The following is an 18,039-nucleotide window of genomic DNA, read 5'->3' as shown; positions in this document are numbered from 1 at the left end:
AGGAAAGAAATTTTCTGGGCTAGTGATCAGGGCAGGCTACCTAGGAGAGTTCAGCTAAGCTCTAAGGAATGGATGCCATTTAGATATGTGGATGGGGTAGTCAGAGAAGAGAGGGCAATGAACCTGGCATGAGTGAAAATGCTAGAAATGACAGGATCAGTATATGGCAGGCAGATCTGAATGGTGGAGTAGAATTTCTGACTTGGGAAATGCTGAGAGACATGCTAAAAAGGTACACGAGGTTTCTCTGTGTGTAGGGGCCTTGCGTGTCAGACCAAGGAACCTAGGGGCCATCTGGTAGGCAATGAAAAACTACTGAAGTCAAGAAGGACAACTAAACAGTAATGCTTAAACAAACAAACAAACAAACAAAGTAATGCTAATTTCCCTCATCCAAAATGTAACCGGAAAAGCAGGCCAAGGATTTTCAAACTTAAATGTGCATATTTACCATCCAGGGATATTAGTGAACACAATTGACTCTATGTTTGGAGGGGGGCCTGAGATTAGGCATCACCGATAAGCTCCCTGGTGCTGATGCTATTGGTCATTGGAATACTCTTTAAATGGCAAGTGTGTATGTATTCAAGATAGCCTGATGGAGAATGACTGGGTAGGAGATTGGTAGACAAGATGGCTAGACATGAGCTGGCAAACTCATTATGAGTCATTATGTCACTGAGATAAAAACACAGTACTGGAAATTTTTTGTTTCTGATTTTTAAGATATATGTAAGGAAGACTACTAAAACTCCTAAGTGTAACTCCTAATTCTGAGCCTATTTTTTTCCACACCTTAAAATAATGTTAATTTAAATATCTCATATAAAATCCAAATTCATTTTATTAAGTACAAGCTTTTCTTGTTTTATTAACACAACACATAATATTATCAAGATTATTTTCCCCAGGAGTTAGCTATCTATGACAAAAGAAAAACATAAGAAATCGATTCCTTTTTCTATAAAGGAAAATGGCATGAATACATTCATGATGTGTGGCTATTAATAACTTCAGGGATGACTGAAAGGGTTAGCAACATTTGGTCATAAGAAAGAAACCGTGGCAGCAGTATCTTATGTGACAGTTGGATTAAAAGAAAAATAGCCCTCATGCTATTACAGGAAGAACAGCGTATTCAACCGTATATGTAGATGAGGAATTGGATACGCTGGCCATAACACTTGTTATAGTGACATCTCAAAAACTAAACCCAGGGTTGGATAGCTGTCAAAGCCAGTAATTTCCTCTTGAGAGCAGTCTTTGTCACACTGACAGACCACATCTGTATTCATGCGGTGGTGGATTCTGAATAATATCTGTGATACACAGAGAAAATAAAGAAGACCGCCATGGCACTCTCCATGATAGATAACCCTACCAGCAAGTTCTGGAATGAGAAGAAGCCTGCCAGATCATATAACACAACAGCCTCATTTCGGAGATGAGGAAAGTGCAGGTCACAGAGGCTCAGTGATTTGTGGGAAGACAGGTAAGTGGCAGAGCTGGAACTGGAACTCAGGTCTCCTGCTTCCCAGCCCTGGGGCTTACCGCTCCACATGACCTGCACAGGGCTCCCGGGCAGCATTTAGAGAGGACAACGTGTACAGAATAGAAAGCCCCTTGGCTACAAAGCCATTCATTTACATAAAATGGAGTCATCTATTCAACACATACGAAATTGCGCTGTGCTGTCGTGAGCGTGATGTCGAACACTTTGCTGTGCCTGCTCACGCTCTCATACTGGATTTTATGTACACAAATAACTATGAATAAGTATAAAGAAGATATTTATGACAGATTAGGAGTTTAAAGCAGAAGGTGAAGACAATTTTCTTCTGAGGGTTGCAAGGCGGTGAGTAGGGTGTTGGGTAGGGCTGGCTGTCAGGATAAGAACCGTCTCAACAACTAGGCCTTAAAGGTGAATAGAATTTGCATCTGGGTGGGTTTTATGTAAAACAGGACTACAAAATCTGGGCATCCTAAATGTAAAATAGATTAAATGTTCTTTCCGATCAAATAATATATCCTCGATAATATAAACTAAGGGAGCGGAATCGAAGAAACCAAAATAACAAATTCTATTTGAAAATTTACAGAAAGAGGTCAGCACTCTTTTCCGCTTGCTTCCTGTCCAGTAGCTGAGCTTCAACTCCTAGGTCACCAACTTTAAGTTTATACTGGTAAAAAGATAATCTTCAAATGCAAGGATATACTTTTTGTCCACAGTACAAAATCAATTAAAAGCCCTCTGAAAAACTGGCATTTTCTTAAAATGATTAGAATACATTTCTATAGCTGGATTTTTAAAGTACAGTTTTATTCAATATATGTGAAATCCCCAAAGAAATGAAATTCTGAGGTTAGCTTGAACAGCTTACACACTGATACTGCCCATTCAGGAACCACAGGCAAGAGGATAATCAGAAAAGGAAATCTCTGATAATACAATTTTGAAACAAAAAAATGAAAGAAAAACTAAGGCATTACCACTGCCAAGAAGATACAAAAATTTATAAAATAAAAACTGAAAATTTAAGAAGTCTATTCCTTTGGCCCTTATACTTACACAACCAACTATAGCTTGTAACAGCTCTCTGTGTATGATTACAAAGAATGTGATATGATTTCTAGGCTTTTTTAAAAAAATACTTTTCTATAGACAGAAGCATGTAGATAATTCTGGATCAATAATCATATTCATCACAGTACGTACTCACTATAATAGCTGTGCTCTTACTGAGGTCACATGACTACATCTATAAGAGAACCATTCTGATGCACAAATGACTGGGAAATCTTTTCTTGTCCAAGAAAATGATGTGCAACAAGTGTGCTACCAGCAGAAAGGAGTTATAGAAAGCTAAAGAACATAGTGAGGAATATTACTTCAAAAGAGATGAGAATGAATTGAAAAATAAATGCTATCTTTAAAGACACACACACACACACACACACACACACGTTCTATTTATTTATTTGGGAGAGAGAAAGAGAGAGAAGAGTGGGGAGGGGCAGAGGGAGAAGGAGAGAGAATCCCGACCAGACTGAGCATGGAGCCCAACACCGGGCTCGATCTATTTTAAATCACTTTCCTTTAGGCCCCTTGGCTCTGTTATTCAGCATAACAGAAGAGTCTGTTAGTTCATTCTACCCAAGTTCATGACAATCCTTTCCTCTATAATGGCTGTGACATGAGACGTATATGATCTTTCTCCCAAGAAAATATCCATCACTCCCTAAACCCCTACCCCCACTGCAACTCTAACATTAAAAACATATTCATCCACAAGTCATGATACTCTTATTGTCAACCAATTTTTAATATCCAGAAGAGGAGAGTTAGAGGTTGTTTTTTGACCCTCCCCACATCATATGAGGAATGAGATTCTTACACCAAAAATACCAGATATAACTTTAAATGTCTCCTGTCATGATTAGAAAGCGTTTCAGTGCCTCAATATTTCCACATTACATTAGTTATCTGGCAATCTGCCTGCGCACTCAGAACCTCAGACAGTGGGTCAGGGAGTGGGCCTTCGGCATACCCACATTTCATTTCATGGCTGGAAAGCAGAAGCTTCCCAGAGCTTTGTGCCAATTGACAGGTGGTGGGCAAGTGCAAATCTCAGTGCTTACAATGAGCTGGAGAAAGCTCCTAGGCATGGAGAAGTAAATATAGCCACACAGAGAAAAAGGCCTGCCAGAAATACCACAGGGTGCTGATAGCGGGCAAAGTCAGGAAAGAGCATGAAGTCAGCTCCTTGATAACAGCTGAGGCTAAATCGTGAATTGCAAGTGACCCCAAAATAAAGCAAAGAGAGGCTATCAGAGATTAATTCATGAAAACCACATGCAAAAAGAGAAAAATGGAAGAGAAAGCCATATGTGGCTATAAAACTCCTGATTGCATTTTAAAGTACTTTTTTCTAGTTTAGAAGAAGTAAATTAAACCATAAAAAAAACCCTAAAAGTGAGAATTTCACTGTCACTGGACATTGAGAATAAGTCACAATGAACCAACAATTATTTAAGTAAGTACAACGCACGAGGCACCATGCTGGGGACAGTGGAAGTTGCGAATAAGCTCATAAACTCAAAGAGCTTGTAGCATCTTCTGAAGACAATCCTGAACACTGCCTTTATGTTTATCAAGTAAGTGGAAAAAAAAAAATACAACCATAAATACTAACAAACTTTAGCAAAAAGAGGTAATACTGTTCAATGGAAAGAAAAAGAAAATTTCATCATGCGGGACCTTGAAAGATAGGTCTAATCTGGGCAGATAGGAGGTAGAGAAAGGCACTGCCAGCAGGGGAAACAGAATGAAGTTTAAATACACATCACATGTTCAAAGAACAAGCAGTACGCCAAGGGAAACAGTTATTTGGGGCTAATGAAAGATGAATGTGAAAAGGAACCAGATGTTGGAGAGCCAGGTTAAATAGTTTTAACCTTACCTGTTAGAGGCACTGAAGATTTCTGAATGTTAAAACAACAACAACAAAAAAAAACTATAAAATTTTCCGTAAGCACCAATAATATTAAAGAAGACAGTTATTTTTTTAAACTTTTAGTGCTAGAAACAGCTTATTATCTCACATTCATTCTATTGTACAAACTATTCAGTTCTCAAACCTCTTGAATTTCTGGCATTTGGAGTGGGTAGGAAAAAAAAAAGATCTTCAGAAAAAGGATTCTCTAAGAACTTCTGAATAACAAAATACCACCTCTGATATAGCCTAATTTCAGTACACAAATCATGATTATCCACTGTTAAGTAGAAAGCAAAGTTTCAAATACTGAAAGGAATCTCAAATTTTGAATCCACGTGTTAAACATTTTAGGATATTGTTAGAGGTAAATAAACTAGTACCAATTTCTGTCTTTGTTTTTTGGGTAACATATCATCTCTTGGTTTAAGAAAGTTAACTTGTTCTTCAAAACCCTTCCTTGGTAGAAAACTTGTTTTCCTTAATTTATATGAAAAAGGCTATAATCAGCAGCCCCCAAGCAATCATTCATTAAAAATAAAGTCTCAAAACCACTGTTTCCCTAATAAGGAAAACACCTCCATAAAATAGGAGTTGTAAGTAGATACAGAAAGGTTTAGGGAAGATACTATAAAATAGTACCACAAAATTGTGGAGGGCACGTATTACATGGAGCACTGGGTATGGTGCATAAACAATGAATTTTGGAACACTAAAAAAAAAATTAATTAAATTTTTAAAAAATAACAAAAGGAAATTAAACATCAGCATATATAGCTCATGAAAGAAATGTAAAAGAGAAAGAAAACCATAGAAGACAAAAAGAAAAGCCACACTGGACATAGTACAAAGAATAGACTTTGCTGAAAGTATGTGAAGATACATGGTGAGCAAAACAAGCCAATAAAATAGAAACTAATAGACAATTTATTTATTTATTTGTTTATTTTTAAAGATTTTATTTATTTATTTGACAGAGAGAGATCACAAGCAGGCAGAGAGGCAGGCAGAGAGAGAGGAGGAAGCAGGCTCCCTGCTGAGCAGAGAGCCCGATGTGGGGCTCGATCCCAGGATCCTGAGATCATGACCTGAGCCGAAGGCAGTGCCTTAACCCACTAAGCCACCCAGGCACCCCACTAATAGACAATTTAAAAGGACTTTCAACATAAGCATAATCAGCATTCTCAAGGAAAACTGGCTCAAAAATGTTAATGTTCAATTCATTATATATTTTTATTCAAGGACAATGGCCCCTGTGAACAGTTTGAAATGTGAAAGACACCAGGGAATGCAGTCATGATCCCTACTAGAGGACAGACTTCAGCTAAGCAGAAACTATGGCACAAGGCCTGGAAGTGAGCTCTGAATCCACATAACTTAGAACTAAAATGAAAGACATTATGGCGGGGCACCTGGGTAGCTCAGTAGGTTAAGCCTCTGCCTTCGGCTCAGGTCATGATTCCAGGGTTCTGTGATCAAGCCCTGCATCGGGCTCTCTGCTCAGCAGGGAGCCTGCTTTCCTCTCTGCCTACTTGTGATCTCTGTCAAATAAATAAACAGATAAATAAAAAAGGAAAGAGATTATGGTTGTGCATCATAAATGTTATACTACATACACGCATTAGAAATGTAAGTATTATAAAACCTGACAATATATATTTTTTAAAACTATACAGCTTTTATTCATGATAAAATCAATAACATGAACACTCCCAGAGCAGTTAGGGAGCAATTCACAAAACTTCGAAAAATATCTCATTTAGCTCTTGGGATGCATTAATGAATGATCCATCCACTTGCAAGTAAAATGATCCTGTGATGTCTTCTGCCTCGAGTCTGTCTTTTTGAATTGGTTGTTTTGCTTGTTCGGTTGGTTTTATTGTTGTGGTTGTTTGATATGGCTCAAAAAAAAAATGAAGGTGTAATATGGATATGTAATACTTCTGAAAGAAACCACTCCTGATCTTTTTTGGTTTCTTTAGGAAGAATATGGCCGTCACTGAATTGAAGGTAATGAAAACTTCAGTCATTCACACCAAAGCTGACTCTGTCTAATTAGGATTCTCCCTCTCTAGTGGTCTTCTTCTAGTGTCTTTGGATACCAGCTTTCTCCTGGGTAACCATGGACCTAGGAAATGAACTCCATTCCCAATGGTCAATTAAGTCAAATGCTACTCCAGCTGACAAAGAGCGAATGTCCAACCTTAGAAACATCATGTCATTTTGTATCACTAATAGCCTTAGCATCTGATTTTTTTTCCTTAGTCTTGAAAATTGTTGGAACCACTGAAACAGAGTTGTGTGGAAGACAGACATCCCTGTGTTTCTGGCCTACTTCAATCTATACTTCGAGGAACTATTTTTCTCTCCCTACTTGGTTTCACAACTACATTTAATACTTGTTATGCATCATCAATTCTAGTTTAGGGATTATGGTGCTAAAAATAATAAAAATGAGTGTTTAAAATGGGCATGTTCAATTAACTAAAATGCCTTGTTTGGCTGTGGTCTCCAAACTGTTTCAACCCATAATCCTAGGAAGCATAAGATTTGTGGGCCTTTCATATGTTTATTTACAGGTTATATGCACAAATGCTCCTATATTAATATAGCATATACATTATAAGGCATAATATAGAAATTCTAAAGAATTAAAGATAACACTATTTTATTTATTAATGGCAAATGATTTTTGCTATCACTAGAAATTATTAATACTAATAAAAATAATGTGACTTAATATACTTTATAATTTCCAAACATCTCAATTTAATCTTTTGTGATTGAGCAATTTAATACTTGGTTTTAATGGCTGTCAGAGATACTTCATGAAGATATGTGGACCTAAGTGGGAAAAGGGCATCATGACATTCAGTCTCTTAATTTATAATTCTATCCTCCAATACGGGGAAGGCTCAGGGGTGTTTCGAGGGTTTTTAAAAAAATTATTATTTTATTGTAATTGCGAACTGAAAGTCAGCTAGTATATGTCTGTCTCTCCTGATATTAGTTGCTCTTGAAAGCTTACTAAAGTTATTGAATTTTTATAGCTTTAGGAATTGGGTTCTAAAACCACTGAAACTTTATAAGATTTTTTTACAGTTGGTTAGGACATTCCACTTTCAACTTATTGAACATGCAGATGTGAAGGGTTTCCATAAGTGTCACACATCATTTTTTAAAAACAGAATCACACTTCCAATCACTCATTTTCAAAAATGCTCTCCTGGAAGCATAGATTTCTTTTGAGAAGTAGTTTCTCATGCATTGTTAAAACACTGCTTCTAGGGGCACCTGGGTGGCTCAGTGGGTTAAAGCCTCTGACTTCGGCTCAGGTCATGATCCCGGGGTCCTGGGATTGAGCCCCGCATTGGGCTCTCTGCTCAGCAGGGAAACTGCTTCCCTTCCTCTCTCTGCCTGCCTTTCTGCCTACTTGTGATCTCTGTCTTTCAAATAAATGGATGGAATCTTAAAAGAATAAATAAATTCTATTAAAAAAAAAACACTGCTTCTAATAGGGAAGGGCTGTATTTAAATGTATTTTTCAAAAGTACACTTAAACTATGAGGTTGTACCTACTGAAACTGTTTGACACATAAAGGTCAGCCAAAATGGACACTTGTCTTTTGTTAAAAGAAAAATGCAGTAACAATTCTCTATTCTTTCCTTCCGTGAAGAAGAAATATACTGATGCTCATTACTCATCATCACAAAGTATATACAAAGATGCTACCATATTTCAAAGGTCTCGCTGTTCTAGGATCAACTAAGTAATAGCGTCCTATAACATTCTGTCTAGGTCTGGCTTTAACTCCTTTGCTCTTCTTCAATAGCGTGCTCGATAACTTGCTTATGAATGTTGCAGTAAAAGAACTCATAAAGGTCACTGTTACTGACAGTGAGAGCAAATCCTTATTTCAAATAACCTGCCTGATAATTTCTATGGAGCAGGGATGGCTTCCAGTCAGATTTCATGAAATTATTTTTATCTCAAATGGGAACATCTATGTTCCTCCATCTATGTTCCTACTATCCACTCACTCTTTCTTCCTCTCTATCAGAAACTCAGAGGACACATGACTACCCAGAGCAAAGAGGACACTTCTCAGTCTCTTCCCCGTTGCAGCTACCCAGTGCCTTGAAACTAAGTCTGGGTCACTAGGATGTAAGTAGAAACAATGGATAGCCCTAAGAGGAAGAGAATCTCTTCAACTCCCTTTCCTCTGACCTAGCTGGAATCCAGATGTGATGGCTGAAATCTAAGCAGCCACCTTGCAGCAGGAGGGAGACACCTGGTGTTGACGCAGCCAGAACAGTAAGAGGAAAGGTCTGGGTCCTTCATGACCGTGTTGACATCAAGTCAGCCCCAGACGGCCTGTGTTCATGTGGGAGAAATACAGTGCTTTCTTTTTTTGAGTTTTGTGATTTTGGGTTTTTTGGTTCTTGTTGCAATAGGGACTACTAACAGATACATGTGGGAACAGCTGAGGAAGAGCTCACACAAAGACTCAGAGGAGACTCTGCTCTGCCGTCTTGTCACGTCAGCACATGCTCGTGCTATTTATATGACCTTCACTCTGCAGCTTTTTAACAGAAACTGCGTTTAAGCCTCTTGCCCATATTGTCAGGAGTTGTCTAAATAAAGGACATAATACAACCATTATGTCTACTCTATCAGGGATGCATGAACTGTAACATTGATCAACAACTCTGAAAGCACATGAACAAGGGGACACCATGAAGCAACTTCCACTCTTCAGACAACTTAAGACCCATGTGTAACCTGTGTCTGAACACAAGGGAACCAGCCTCCATGTTAAACATTAATAAAGCTTCAATTTTTTTTCTTGCTAAAAAAAAAATATATATATATATATATATATATATATATATATATATATACACACACACAATGAAGTTCTACTTTTCCCCTTGCTCCTCTCCCACCCTTACCAACAAATATCTATACACATCTCCCTGGTTTGTAAGCACTCCACTATCAAGGGTATAGATGGAAAAATCTACATACCTGTAGTTTTTTGCCATAAGTGTTTGCCATAAGACTGGAAACTTGTAAAAGCAAATGGCAAATTGAGGGGTGGGTGTATATAAAGATTTTGGTGCCTTACCTGAATGCGTCCAGAACAGTCCTTTCTGATAACTTGGGAGCCACCTGCTTAAATGCTTCCTTGAAATCTTCCAAAGTTAAATACCCATGATCTATTTGAAATGAAAATATAAAACATTCACTTACTTCTATAAATCCTATTAACTGTTACCTCAACCATATTTGTGTGAAACTTTCTTACTTGAAGAAAAGCAGTAAATATAAGGTAATCTGAGATTGTCTCATCAGAAGAATTTAAGAATCTACTACCACTCTCCTTCAGTGCAGGCCCAGATGATCTCACAGGTCATTAACTGATTCTCTGAGTGCCACTGGGTTTCAAGTCTATGTGAATTGCCAAAACAATTTATTCATCAAAATTCAGGTTTTTTTTTCTTTCTTGGTATTAGAATGACAATATACAAATGTTTAGAATGAAAACATCAAAGCAACGAAGATGCTGACCCTGGACTCCACAAGTCTTTCCATCCTGTGTGTGATCTATGGGGCAGAGGGGGTTCAAAGCCACTTTTCTCGGCTATACCCAGTGTGAGAAAAAAGAGTTCTTTTCAATCACTTGTGGGTCAAAGTAGGAGTCAAAGGAAAAGGCCATACGTTTCCCCACATCTTTGTAGGTGGCTCATGACCTATATCCCCATGTAGCCAGCCCTTTTGCTATTCCCATTATAATGTAGGCAAATCCTAAGTACAATTATGTAACTGTAAATATTATCTTATCCATGGTAAATGTCAAGAGTTTAAGACTGTGATAGAGGAAAAAAAAATTCATACCAACACCTAGGTAGCAGCTAATGAATACAGTAAGATAATCTTCCAAGTATATTAGTTTATTTACTGAGAGTACTTAGCAACTTTTCTTAATAGCAGTTTTTAAAATATCAAAACAATTTAAAGATACTTAACAGTGCCTGTCAAAAGCTGTGAAGATGTGTCTTATTTCATTCCAATGGAGTCGAACTTCCTTCTTTTTTCTAACAATACTTAAAAACTCCTCAAGCAATATACCTAAAAGTTAGAAAAAACAATTTGCCAAAAGTGAACATCTTCCTCTTTAAGAAAAAACAAAAACATAAATGAAAAGTGATACATATCATGAACAAATTTTATCATCGTTTTGATGAACAGTGCATATCCCTAAAGCTCTATAAAGTGAAAAAGACAGTTTACTAAATGCTAAATAGACCCAACCCTAGCAATAGCAGAAACGATAGGCAGTTCACTGAGCTCTTCTAGGGGTTAAAGGAATGGTGACCTCGAAAAAGTGCAACACTCTTCCCTCTAAAAGATGGAACACACAGGCCTCAAACTACTTATTAAACAAGGTGTCCTAATTTTTCTTTCCTTATGGTTCTTTGATTCCTTTTTTCCTAGCCAGATGTCATTATGGTAGGTTTTTTTTTCCAACTGGGAGATGGGGGCGAAGAAGTAGTTTCTCAAAAGTCAATACCAATTGCACACCAGAGATAAAGGTGGAGAGAATATTCCATAAACAATAGAGCTGGCATCGTCCCCAGCCTTGGGTACACCCCACCACTACTCTGCAGCCTCGGGCTCTGCTTCCTGTGATTCTCATAATAAAAGAGCCCAGCGTGATCATATGAGGTTGGATACTGTGCTTACAATGTCTATTAAAATGAATTCTAATGTGATCTTTGTAGTAGGTTTAAAGAGGAGAGCCAAGAATTTAAACATTTTAGTGAACTGAGCCCCAAATATATAATATAAAAAGAGTAGTTCATTTTAGTAACTCAGAATTTCCATTACAAAATGGATCACTATTTTTAAAAATAGCCCCAAATCATACAATAACCATGTGCTAATTTTTAAGAACTTGCACTTTTGGTGAGGTAATACTGAGCTGTATACGTTCTGAAAATAGTTCCAATGGTTTTAAAAAAATAACAAAGAAAATACTTTTCTTAAGGGAAACTTTGTGCAATATTGGTAGGAATATAAATTGGTACAGCCACTGTGGAAAACAGTATGGTAGTTCCTCAAAGAATTTAACAGAACTACCATCTGACCCAGTAATTCCCCTTCTTGGTATTTACCCAAAGAAAACAAAAACACTAATCTGAAAAGATATCTATACCCTCATGTTCACTGCATGAGGGTATTTATTTATACTATTTATTTATACTAGCCAAGATATGGAAGCAACCTAAGTGTCCATCAATGGGTGAATGGCTAAAGAAGGTGTGAAACACACACACACACACACACACACACACACACACACACACACACAGAGGAATACTACTCAGCCATAAAAAAAGAATGAGATCTTGCTATTCTCCACAACATGGATGGACCTGGTGAGTACTGTACTAAATTAAATAAATCAGAGAAAAATAACATGAATCCACACATAAAAAAAAGCAAAACAAATGAATAAACAAAACAAAACAAAACTTGAGAGATACAGAGAACAGATCAGTAACTACCAGAGGGGAAAGGAGGGGAGTGGGCAAAATGGGTGATAGGGATCAAGAGGTACAAACTTCCTGTTATCAAATAAATAGGTCATGGGAATGTAACGTACAAAATGGTGACTATAAATAATAATGTATTGCACATTTTAAAGTTACTAAGAGAATAGATCTTCAAAGTTCTCATCATAAGAAAAAACGATTTTGTAACTCCGTATGATCACAGGTGGTAACTAGACTTACTGTGGTGAGCATTTCACGATATATACCCATATGGAATAATTTTGTTAAACACCTTAAACTAATATAAAGTCAAATGTCAATTACACTTTACTAAAAATAGTTTTATTTCTCATGTTTTTCTTATTTGTCCGTTAAAGGTTTAGAAACTTTTTAAAGATTTTATTTATTTATTTGACAGACAGAGATCGCAAGTAGGCAGAGAGGCAGGCAGAGAGAGAGCAAGGGAAGCAGGCTCCCCACCGCGCAGAGATCCGGACGCTGGCTGATCCCAGGACCCTGGAATCATGACCCGAGCCGAAGGCAGAGGCTTTAACCCACTGAGCCACCCAGGTGCCACTAGGTTTAGAAACGTTAAAATCTGTTTTTATGTTCAAATGCTCCTTTTACAACTTTTTAGGACCCACTGTGTGCCACACAGTGTTGAGCTCTGGAAATAGAGGGGAAAAGAGAACACACACACACACACACACACACACACACACACACTCCAGTCCCAAGGAAGTTACCAGTCTAGTAGGGGAGAGAATGATAGCTCAGGTGCACCAGCACATGTACACGTTAATTATAAATCATGGCATGTGGATGACAGAGAAAAGAGGAAGTTATAAAAGGATCACAAGAACCCTCCTGCAGAGTAGATTCTGAGGAAAGAGTACTCTCTAAGAGGAGGGAATATTTAAGATAAGACCCATGACAAGAAGGTACCAACTGGCTAAAGGTGAGGAGGAAGAACATTCCAGGAAGGGGGGGGGGGGGGGGGGGGGGGGGGGGAGTCGGGAAGGCAGCTGCATCTGTCCTAAGCAACAGGGCACACCTCCCAGCGCTTCCCAGAGTGCTTGGCACATGCTCAGTAAATGCGCTTTGTATGGAATTTGTGCCTGCAGCTTTTCCCCCCATCACAGCTAAAGATACACAGGGATGCAGCGCTGTTTTCATCTCGGCACCTTTGAGAACAGAGGACGTATCGAGACCACTTGCTGAGGATAAAATTGAAGTCTAGTCATGCCACGTTCCTACAGGTTCAAATCTGTTAACTTTACTTCCAGGAACACCAAAAGCTCATCAATTAGATAGCATCTCGATTAGTTGAAATTCCTGAATAATATATCACTGATCTCTGCATGTCCCACGAGACCCTTTACCACCTCACCCCAGTCTACTTTTCTGGCTTCCCTAGTAAACTTCCTGAGGCTTCCCCAAGGCAACAAACCCTTTCATACCTTTGGGCACACTGCCTGGAATGAGCTTCTCCTTTTTCTCCTATTGAAAGTTTACCTCTCCTTCCCTAGGCAACCAGTACATTGCCTCTTCTTTGAAGTCTTCCCTGATTTCTCCCAGTTGAGTCCCTTTTCTGTGACCCACCAGCCCTCTGTTCATAACACAATTGATTTTCTTCTTGAATCTATTAGGTCCTATGGTAGTTATTTGATCACACATCTACCGGGGAAGCACTGTATATGGTTTAAGATTTTATTCCCAGCGTCTGGCATCATACCAGGCACATAGTAGGCATGCAATACACGTTCGTTGAATAAGTACATCAAGTAACAGGAAGATGTTATTTCTAGTTTTCAGCAAAAAACGTTAAAATGTGTGTTTTAAATGATCTCATAACTGTAAAACTAATGCCAAAAGGAGGTGACTTTCTATTCACCTAGCCAACAAAATAAACCATCATTTTAGAAACCCCAATTTCTTAATACATATGATACACTGAAAAACAAAATTCAGAGAGAAAAGAAATACATGCATAATATTTGCTCTTCTCTTATCATTGCATTTGATTTAGGGAAATGATAAAAACACAAAACCAAACCAAGACAATTCTTTGGTTCAATATGTGATTCACACACACACACACACACACACACACAGAAAGACATGAGTAGTAATAACTTCTAAATTACATATTCAGAAAACTTATTGGTATTTGGAACTACAAAGCAGTTAGGTCTTTATTTCAGAATCCTGTGGGATAACAAGCAAATGTTCTTTAGTTTTTCCTAGGAGAAAATGTGGATTTCAATGGAATGTTTACTATCACCTAAAAAGGACAACAATCTAGGGGCACCTGGGTGGCTCAGGGGTTAGGCCTCTGCCTTTGGCTCAGGTCACGGTCTCAGGGTCCTGGGATCAAGCCCCGCATCGGGCTCTCTGCTCAGCAGAGAGCCTGCTTCCCCCACTATCTCTCTGCCTGCTGTTCTCCCTACTTGTGATCTCTCTCTCTGTGTCAAATAAGTAAAATCTTTAAAAAAAAAAAAAAAAAAGACAACAATCTAATAACACAAATAATTCCATAATGTAATCAAGTTCTTTTACACTATTTTCCCACAGGATCATATGCCTTATTTTTTGAAGCCAATGTTCTAATGGTCATCAAGTAATATTAAGCTATAAAAACACATCCCCACTGCTCCCTCCACCCCCACACCCTTAACTTGTCTTAATCTTGCACAGCAACATATATCCAAGTGCAAGCCCCTTTTCTACAAAGGGTAGAGTTTCATTCAGCTTGGCTCTCACGCTCCAGTAGTACAACCACTTTCCAAAGCCAATGCATAATAGTTTGCTATTCCTAAAGCTCTGAAATGCAAACACACTAATGTAAGTTTTATACATTCTGCGGCTCTTTAAGTGGCCTAGAAATACAGTTTCTACAACTAGCTCCCCCTGCTGTCACAATATTCAAACCAAAAATTACCTCTTCACAAAGACTCAATAATTCTGTTGCCATCAGATTTCATACCAGATGACAAATGCATTACCTGTGTCCACCCCTGGAGTGAAAGAATATGTTCAGAAAATTCTAATTTCAAATACAATGTTGGGTCTCCTATGTACATTTTCCCACTAATAACAGTTGCCTAAATCATTTTATTGTGGTTACACATTAGTATTGTGACAACATCAGGAACCACGTAGACCTATATGTTTATCTGAGTTTATTATTAATCTATCTACAAAAGGTGTTCAGAAATCACCTGGGTAGTTGGACTCTACCAGTAGTTTGCAGACCTTTTTTTTTTTTTTAACTGTAGCAAAGGTGGGGCTCTTTATAAAACAAGAAAGTCTGACTATAGAGGAAATGAAAGCAGAGCTCTTCTGTTGGAGCCAGGGGGCTTCCCCACCATTCCCTGTCCAGCAATGTTCCTAGAAGGGCCCCCACAGGACCTGGGATTGAGGATGGTACCTTAAAACCACTGGGACCAGTGATTTTTACTAATCTTTCCCGACTGCAAATCTATGCATTTTCTATGCCATTGGAAAACGCTCCCTTCCATTTTATAACTACTCTTAGCAAAATGGACTCCTTCCATGTTCTATAATAAATATATATATTTGACTTTGCAAACCACTTAATATATGTGATATAGATATAACATGTACAGAGAAAGACTAGGAATGTTATCTTTCCTATTTTTTTGTTTTGTTTCGTTTTTAAGTAGTTTCCTAGAAGAATAATCATCTTTTACAACAGGAGTGGATATATTCAAAAAGTCCAATAAAACCATATAAATTTTTTGCTTGAAAGTTTCATTATGTATATTTTTTTGTGGTTCACAAAACCACTGACCCCAAGCTTCAGGGCCAGTGCACATAGAGAAATCCTCTTGAAAATGAAGTCGTCTAGTTTCTGGCTATCATAGTGAGCTTAAATTAGAAACTGCAATAAAACTGGGGAGAGTGAAGGAGAAAACAATAAAAATGCCAAGTTATTTAGACTCTAAGTCTGGTCCTATACTTAGGAGAAAAGGGAGGATTCACATTCTTTGTGTGGTATATTAATTTTTTCCAGGGCTTGAAAATGCCTAAAAATGAGGTTTTAAAAGGATTAAGTGGCTTTTTAAAAGGTATAATGCAAGCCTTCTCTAGTATGAGAAATAAAATTCAGATTGTGACTTCTAGAGGCTATGAGGGGAAAAAGGGACAAAATGTGTTCCCGTAAAAAGATTGTAAGGACAGAAGGCACAACTGGCATCAACAATGATGGGATGTCCCCTACATTCATCTGTTTTCTTTCTTTTTTGGCGGGGGGGCATGCACGTGTGTGAGCGAGCACATGTGCCTGGAAGAGTGGGGAGGGCAGAGGGAGCCAATCTTAAGCAGGCTCCCAGCTGAGCATGGAATCCCATCCCGGGCTTGATACCACAACCCTGAGATCACAACCTGAACCAATACCACCCTGAGCCAAAATCAAGAGTAGGACATTTAACCGACTGAGCCACCCAGGCACCCCCATCTGTTTTGTTTCTTAGCGTAAAAAAAAAGAGAGACAAACCATACAACAGACCCTTAACTATAAAGAACACAATGAGGGTTGATGGAGGGGAGGTGGATGGGGAGGCTGGGCTAGATGGGTGATAGGAATTAAGGACACCACTTGTTATCATGAGCACTGGGAGTTGTTTGTAAGTGATGAATCACTAAATTCTACTCCTGAAATTAATATTACACAGTATTTTTTTTTAAAGACTTTATTTGAGAGAGAGGGGGCACAAGCAGACAGAGTGGCAGTCAGAGGGAGAGGGAGAAGCAGATTCCCCGCTGAGCAGAGAGCCCAACATGGAGCTCTTGATCCCCGGACCCTGGCATCATGACCTGAGCCCAAGGCAGATGCTTAACTGGCTGAGCCACCAGTGCCCCACACTGTATGTTAACTACGGGAATTTACATAAAAACTTGAAACAAACAAAAACTATGGGGAGCTGTCACAGTAAAATGGATGAATAAATTCTGAGGACTAACATTTTTCTTCCAGCTTCCTGAATGAAAGTAAGGGAATAAAGAGAAAACAATCTACCTTAATGGAAGAAATCAAGTTTTACTATATCACTGGGAGGAAAATGAAAAGAGTAAAACCAGGTTACAACAGAATAGAGAAATCTGAACCAATAAAACCTTACTTCTATCAAACATGGACAGGAATCGTTACTTTTTTTATTGTGCTCATAAGCCATCAGAGGCTCCTCTTCCCCTTCATAGTACAAAGTCCCAATACCTTATTCTGGAATTTAAAGCTTCACTATTCCTTCTAGGCAAAGAGATCCTCAATCCCCCTTCTTAACACTCAGCTTCCATCAGATTAGCTTACTCTGTTGAACACAATTCATTTATAGCTAGGCACTATATTCCTTGCTGGTGCAAGAGGTAAAAATATCCCAAGGAGGATGGATTCCATTTAGGGTAGGACCCATTACTAACAGTATGACAGCTGATAGCTTTGGATATACAAATCTGGGGGTGGCTGGGCAGGGATCTGGGAGAAGTCCCAGCCTCTGAGGGTGGGTAGTGGGGGAAGAAGGTCTGAGAAAGTGCACAGAGGTAGGCTACAGACAGCCTGCAAAGAGAAGACAGCGCTAACTAGGCCTTTCCCATCACTAGCTGTGGAGAGGGAGGGAAATAGCCCTTTTCTGTACTGTTAGCAAATGCCTCCACATTTGACATGACACCCAACGTTTATACGGACATAGAGCTCTGCCTCCACACTGGCATGGCAAAGCACAGAAAGCACAGAAAGCACCAGGGGCTGGTGGACAAGCACACAAATGGCATCTGCTTTCATTCATTTCACTAAGTCCTCTTCTTTGCCTCTCTAATTTTGCAAACCCTACCCACCCTTTCCCATCCAGCTCTGGCCCATACCTCCTGTCTCCCTCCTCTCATCTCTCAGAGGTTTTCTTGTCCACAGTAATTATTTGACATCTGGCCATAAATGAAGTGACAATACCTTTTTATCTTCCCTATG

At 38.6% G+C, this 18,039-nt stretch overlaps 1 protein-coding gene across 4 annotated transcripts in view; it reads right to left on the bottom strand.

Annotated features, from left to right (window-relative positions):
• LOC111148755 (EF-hand calcium binding domain 11) overlaps positions 1–18,039 on the bottom strand; it is a 142,349-nt gene that overhangs the window by 112,505 nt on the left and 11,805 nt on the right. For 3 of the 4 annotated variants that reach the window (XM_022505545.1, XM_022505544.1, XM_022505547.1), the window contains 2 exons: positions 10,525–10,626; positions 9,623–9,713 (listed from right to left, as the gene is read on the bottom strand). In XM_022505545.1, the coding sequence (XP_022361253.1) occupies positions 9,623–9,713; positions 10,525–10,626 (193 nt within the window). Of the gene's footprint in view, positions 1–6,014; positions 6,035–9,622; positions 9,714–10,524; positions 10,627–18,039 lie in introns of those variants that run through there. The other variant, XM_022505546.1, reaches the window with a different exon arrangement.

Source organism: Enhydra lutris, unplaced genomic scaffold, assembly GCF_002288905.1.
Source record: "Enhydra lutris kenyoni isolate GAN:26980312 unplaced genomic scaffold, ASM228890v2 scaffoldscaffold20, whole genome shotgun sequence".
NCBI classification, from domain to species: Eukaryota; Metazoa; Chordata; class Mammalia; order Carnivora; family Mustelidae; genus Enhydra; species Enhydra lutris.
Note: the sequence above shows the minus strand (reverse complement) of the source record. Positions and strands in the feature narration are given on the sequence as shown.